Here is a 6,000-nt window from a genome sequence, read left to right on the forward strand (position 1 = left end):
TCTTTACTATGACTCCTTCTTGTTCCCAGCCACCAGAATAGACAAAGGAGTTTAACGTGATTGTTTTTCAATGTGCAAGTGTCAGAAAAACATGTCAGCCTTGATTAAAAGGAATGGATGGGTTAGACATTTGGAGCTGGTTCTCAGTTCTCATCTCTAATCTTCACTGCCAGATTAATTCATGTTTACATAACTTAATTTTGCTTGTTTCAGCTTACAATAGGAATTCAGCTGGTGAGCTGCTTCCTTTGCATGATATATTCAGTGTATCTGCACAACATGAAACACTCACACAGTCAACATAGCCAACATATCAAGAATCACAATATGGTAACTCAAATCCCACCTCAGCCTCTAAAATTTTCAGCCCCTAGCACTACTACTTAAAACGAGTTCATGTGGGTTGGAGCAAGGTCATTCGGGCACTGAGCAGAGATGAAAGCAAGGGGGTAAAAAAAGATGGAGTCTCTCCGGGAGACATGTACCCCCCCGACGCATTCATGATGAGCAAAGTGAGCAGGCCTGTCAGCCCCCTGGCAGCAATCAAGGGAGCCCCATGAAGCTCTCAGCATGTGTCCAGCCTGTTCATTACCAGCGCAGGGCACAGCCACTGGAGTCCGAGGCGACCGAGCAGCACTGACACGTAACTGCAGGCTTACCTTCTGCTCGCACCGTGAAGGGGGAATCTCCGGGTCGCTTGGCTGAGAACTGGCCCCCGAGAGAGGTCATCAGAAAGCACAGGCTGAAGAAGCCAATCCCCACCACGAAGATCCTGCAGGAGATAGACAGAGACAAGGAGGTGATTAAATGACAAGAGTGTGACAAGGTTAGAGCTCATGAGACAGAGGGAAAAGGAGCACAGGGGACAGATGAGGGTGAGACAGTAGAAGAAGAAGATTATGAAACAAGGCATGTGTGCAAGAGAGCTCACTTTACAACAAGCTCTTTGAAAAAGCATCACTCAGTGTCTTTTGTTGGGCTTTATGGAGCGCAGACACATTTTTTTTGCAAAGTTCATATTGTACCAATCAACCCACACAAAAGCGCTGTGTACTCACTTGACTGTGTCATCTCAAATGAAGCATTACACGGATGAGTCTTCACACTGTGCTCAGTGAGCTGACATCCAAAATAAAAGCATTAAATGGTTGCATTTTGGAGGAGAGCAGTGAACACATGGAAAACATGTCACAGTGTCTCAAGCTTTAGATAACACATACTTAGGACCCATTAGCTCAAAGCTGGCTCGTCTGGCATGTTCAAGGAGTCGTGCTGAGAAAATGTTTGGAAACAATCCTTTTGTTATAGAGGGGGAACTGCAGGACAGATTGTCGCACTTCCATTCTGTACACCACAGCGTGCTTTCTTGAATTTTTATAAGGCAGAAAACTGACATCAGAGGGGCTGCACTCACTCAGCGAGAGCCCAAGTGCGTGACAGTGCCATAGTATTATCCAATATGTGAGGTAATGGTGAAAACTGAGATCTGATATGCAGGCTGTGTGAGGAAACACAAATATATAATCCTTTTCTCTCTGTACCATCCACTGAACTGTACAGAATGTGAGTTACCCATCATGTTAAATCAGGTCTGGAGCCCTGGCAGGGAACATAATGTGTGACACCACTTTATTCACTCAGAAAGCTGTAAAACATCAGGGAACTTAACGCCTGAGAGAGTGACTTCCCCACGCTGGCATGGACATCCTCACCACCGTGGTGATTCCTAATTTCTTCATGCTAATGAGCCCTCGAGCCTGTGTGCAACCTATCTGGTCAAACCGGGGAAGTTTTAATGAGTTTATAGCTGCTTGAGTTGCTTTCACTCCTCTCCAGCTGCTGCTGGTGTTGGAAGTTTTAGCTGTGTAAGCAAACGGTAATTATGGGCACAGCAGGCATCCAGTTGTTCCAATTAATGCCAACGGTGTGCGCGTGCAATGCTTGATCTGCTACAGCAAACAACAGGAGATATAAAATGGGTAAAGTGGTTGCATTTACACAGCGACTGAATAACCACCAGTCATTTTACTTTTAATTTCATCATATATTTTTCATTTTCATGATGCAGAATAAACACAGACAACCCACAACAATATAAAATCAGCCATGCAGCCAACTGTTATCATTTAATATGGCAGTGAAGTGTGCCAACAGCTGCGACAGATCCAGGAGAAGAGGGTCTTACCTGAATGGTTTGAAAGTGAGAAGACATCTCCTCACCATAATGGAAAGCTCGCCGCTGGTTGCAATCATTTTCCACACACGTAGGAAGCTCCGGGTCTCCTTAACATTGTGCGCGTCTGTGTGACTACCAGCGTCAAGACCATAACTTTCAACCACAGTCCTGAGGATTGATGAAGTGCGTGACGAGGCAGGCAACTTCCCAGCCAGACAGACAGCTGTCCGCGTTGCGCTCTGTGTGAGTGTGTGTTTATATGCGAGTGTGTGTGAGGAACTTCAGCGGGATTCCCGCCGGTGCGTCCTGGAGCAGGAGCAGCAGCAGGAGCAGCAGGTCTGTAGTCCTTCTTTGCGGTTCTGCAGGAAAATATATGATTGTCCTTTAATCAGTTTAAACTGTACTCCTAACGCTGCTGGAGACAAAGCTGCATCTGGTGCAACAACACATGACTGTTGAGTTCCTTGAATTCCTCTGAGTGGATGGAGCTCTGACTCTGTCTCCTCACTGTGTGAGTAACTCTTTGGCTGTGGCTCGTTCACTAAGAGCGCCATCTAACGATTTATACTGCAAAATGATTTATTTTTTTGTGTTTTTAAAACAGATAACAGACCATGGGTGACAGAAAACAAAAGGCTTGATGATAAAAGCGCCTCAGTGTTGTATGAGTAAGAAAATATTATTATATTGGACACAAGTCAATGTAAATCCTAATATTAACACACAATATGCAATAAATTTCTCTCTGATTAATTCAGCAACACACATCACTATAATCCATATCAGCGACATGCATTTGTCTTACAAAATAAATTTAGCACAATTTTTAGACATAATGTTGTGCAGTAATTGTTCATTTGGGGGGTCTCTGGACACATCTCAGCACTGTGGACAGCTCCGTTGCTGTGACTGTGACCCTGCAGACTGACAGCAGCTCAGCAGCGACACCCAGCGGACTGAGCATAGAATACACTGAGAGCTCTGTGCTTGATTCAGATGTAATAACAGTGTGCTATTTTTGTAGGAAAACGCCTTTTTAATCTTTATTTAAGGCGTTTGAAAGACAGTGTAGAACTAAGAGATGAAAGCTGTCAGATCTCTTTCAAGATGGATGCTTTATGATCTATTTGAGAATTCTGCCTCGGAGAATTTATACTTCCCATAATATAAAAACGCTGGCTTTGATCAGTTTTAACTTCTTTTAAAGGGACATCAAATCAAAATACGGTAAAGTTAAGACTGCAAAATGTAGTATTTGACAGAGTTGCTGTTGTGGTTAGCTTCTGCAACAATTTAAAGGAACCGTGTGTAAGGTTTAGGGGGCTATAGTGGCATCTAGTGGTCGGGATTGTAAATTGCAACCAGCTGGAACTTGTCCCAGTTAGAATTTTTTCAGTGTTCATTGTTCAGGAGGTTTTTAACCAGGAGCTGAATTATCCACAGAGGTCTCGTCCTCTCCAAAATAAACAGACTAGGTGATTAAAACAAGAAAATACACTGAATAAAGTCGTTTCACGTTACAAATCAGTGTTTCTCTGATGCTATTCGGCTTATCCAATAAGGGCCAGTAGCCCTGCACTTACTGTACTAATGTGTGCTCACCTTTTGTCTCTGATAACTTAAGAACCAGAACCATCCACAGAGGTCTCCCTCTCGCTGGATTATACACGTTGACATTTAAAAAAGCTGGGTGGTACGGTGTTGAAGTGGTTAGCATTGTGGGCCCTTTGCGTCCTTCATGTTCTCCCCGGGTACTCCAGCTTCCTCCAACAGTCCAAAGACATTCAGGCTTGGTTAATTGGTGATGCTCAATGTGAGTGTGAATGGTTGTCTGTCTCTTTGTGTCACCCCTGTGATAGTCTGGTGACATGTCCAGGGTGTACCCTGCCCTTTGCCCAGTGTTAATTGGTATAGGCCTCAGCCCCTTCCATGACCCTGGCTACAGAAGAACCTCGATTAGAAGCACTTAGAGAAATTTTTGCAAAGCTCTAGTTGTGGACGGGCTGTGGCTGATGCAAAAATGTGAATGGCCCTATCGAGAGTCATTTTGTCCATTCTGGGCTACTGTAGAAACATGGTGGTGCAACACTGCAATCTGCTCCCTGTGAAAATATACACGGCTGTTTCTAAGGTTGCTGGGGGCTGCTTATCCTGTTGCGGGTCATGGGGGTGCTGGAGCCTATCCCAGCTGACTTTGGGTGAGAGGCAGGGTACACCCTGGACAAGTCACCAGACTATCACAGGGCTGACACATAGACAGACAACCATTCACACTCACATTCACACCTACGGACAATTTAGAGTCACCAATTAACCTGCATGTCTTTGGACTGTGGGAGGAAGCTGGAGTATCTGGAGGAAACCCACGCTGACACAGGGAGAACATGCAGACTCCATGCAGAAGGGCACCTCCACCCCAGGGTTCAAACTAGGAACCCTCTTGGTGTCAGGCGACAGTGCTGCAACCCATACTTATTATATGACATTCAATTCCTGCCAGTACATCCCCCTAAATCCTACATGCTGGACCTTTAATGATCAACAATCACAAGGTGACTGTTGGCCCTTAGTCTCTCGGTTGTTGCTGTTTTTTATTGTTGTTTGTTGCTTGACCTCAGTATACCCGCTGTACCATTTTAAAGTCATCAAGGAAAGAGTGACCATCATCTGACTAAAAAAAAGGAGTTCAGGACTATAATGGACAGCAAGCGGCAGCATCCTCTGTTGCCATGGAAACTGTGTTCACTCGTACTCATATGTTGGGCTTTGCCTCTGCCTGTTGCCGCTATTGCCTCTTGGCCGGCAGCCCAGAGAGACGGGCTCTGCTGACATTACAAGCCAGGGCAGAGATTTAAAATGCACCACTGGTCAGATCACATTCATTTACTATAAAATGGCAACAGGGCTGGTTTTCATCTAACCAACTGCAGGGCTGTCATTACAGGATGCAGTGACAGGAAACCTCAGAAAGCAGATTATGTGTCTCTGTGTTATACTGACAGATAGGAATCTGTTACTTATTTTTTTGCTTTATATTTTAAAGCAAAGCAAGTATGGCTGCACAAATGAGCAAAACACTCCAGAGATCAGCACGTGTTCATTGAATCGGAGATAAGCTCTCACACCCTTTGGATGAGAAGATGAATCATACCACCTGGAGAGAGCTGAACCAAGGACACTACCACCAGGAGCATCCTCTCAGGGTACCTCTTATATTTTATCTTTATCTTTTCATGTCTTCTTTTTCTTTTCTTCTACTTTCCCTGCCTTCCTCCAGCCCTGAGTAATGCCTCTTATCTATATCTTATTTTTCCTCTTGTTCTTAGCCATCTTCTCCTCCTGCTTCATGTTGGCCTCTCAACCACTACATTATCCACAATATTTGTTATCGTGCTGACCTATACTGCCTCACTGTCTGAGTCTCTCTATCTTTGTCTCCGCCTGTCTACTTGTCTCTTGAGGATCTCCTTTCACTGCCATTTCTCTCTTCCTCCCACTGTTTGGTTTGGACTCCCTGCGCTTTACTGAGGATTCACAGAAGCAGACGCCCAAGGACAAAGAACTCTTAAAAGCATTCCCTTTATACTAAACACTGTATTTGCATTTAACAGGGAAATACACATCTGGGGAACACGGTGGAAAATGTGGGCTTATGTGTTACAAAATGGGAGGAAAATCAAGCGCGCTGAGCACTGAAGCTTTGATCGCATCAGAAATAAAACCCAGTCAGACTGAATTACTCCTACATGTAGTGTTTTTACTATTGTTTGCCTGCCAGGAATGAGGGAGAAAATCAGGGACTGGATCCTAAGCAGGACTGTTCA

At 44.6% G+C, this 6,000-nt stretch overlaps 1 protein-coding gene across 2 annotated transcripts in view; it reads right to left on the minus strand.

Moving 5' to 3' along the window:
• Window positions 1-2,686, minus strand: part of LOC125878966 (alpha-1,6-mannosylglycoprotein 6-beta-N-acetylglucosaminyltransferase B) — a 108,690-nt gene extending 106,004 nt beyond the window's left edge. For both annotated transcript variants that reach the window (XM_049560513.1, XM_049560512.1), the window contains exons 1-2: window positions 2,186-2,686; window positions 660-772 (exon numbers count right to left, since the gene is read on the minus strand). In XM_049560513.1, coding sequence (XP_049416470.1) covers window positions 660-772; window positions 2,186-2,253 — 181 coding nt within the window. In that variant the 5' untranslated portion in view covers window positions 2,254-2,686. The remainder of the gene's footprint in view (window positions 1-659; window positions 773-2,185) is intronic.
• Between the last annotated feature and the right edge of the window lie 3,314 nt (window positions 2,687-6,000).

The sequence above is a fragment of the Epinephelus fuscoguttatus genome, linkage group LG19, assembly GCF_011397635.1.
Source record: "Epinephelus fuscoguttatus linkage group LG19, E.fuscoguttatus.final_Chr_v1".
Classification (NCBI taxonomy): Eukaryota; Metazoa; Chordata; class Actinopteri; order Perciformes; family Serranidae; genus Epinephelus; species Epinephelus fuscoguttatus.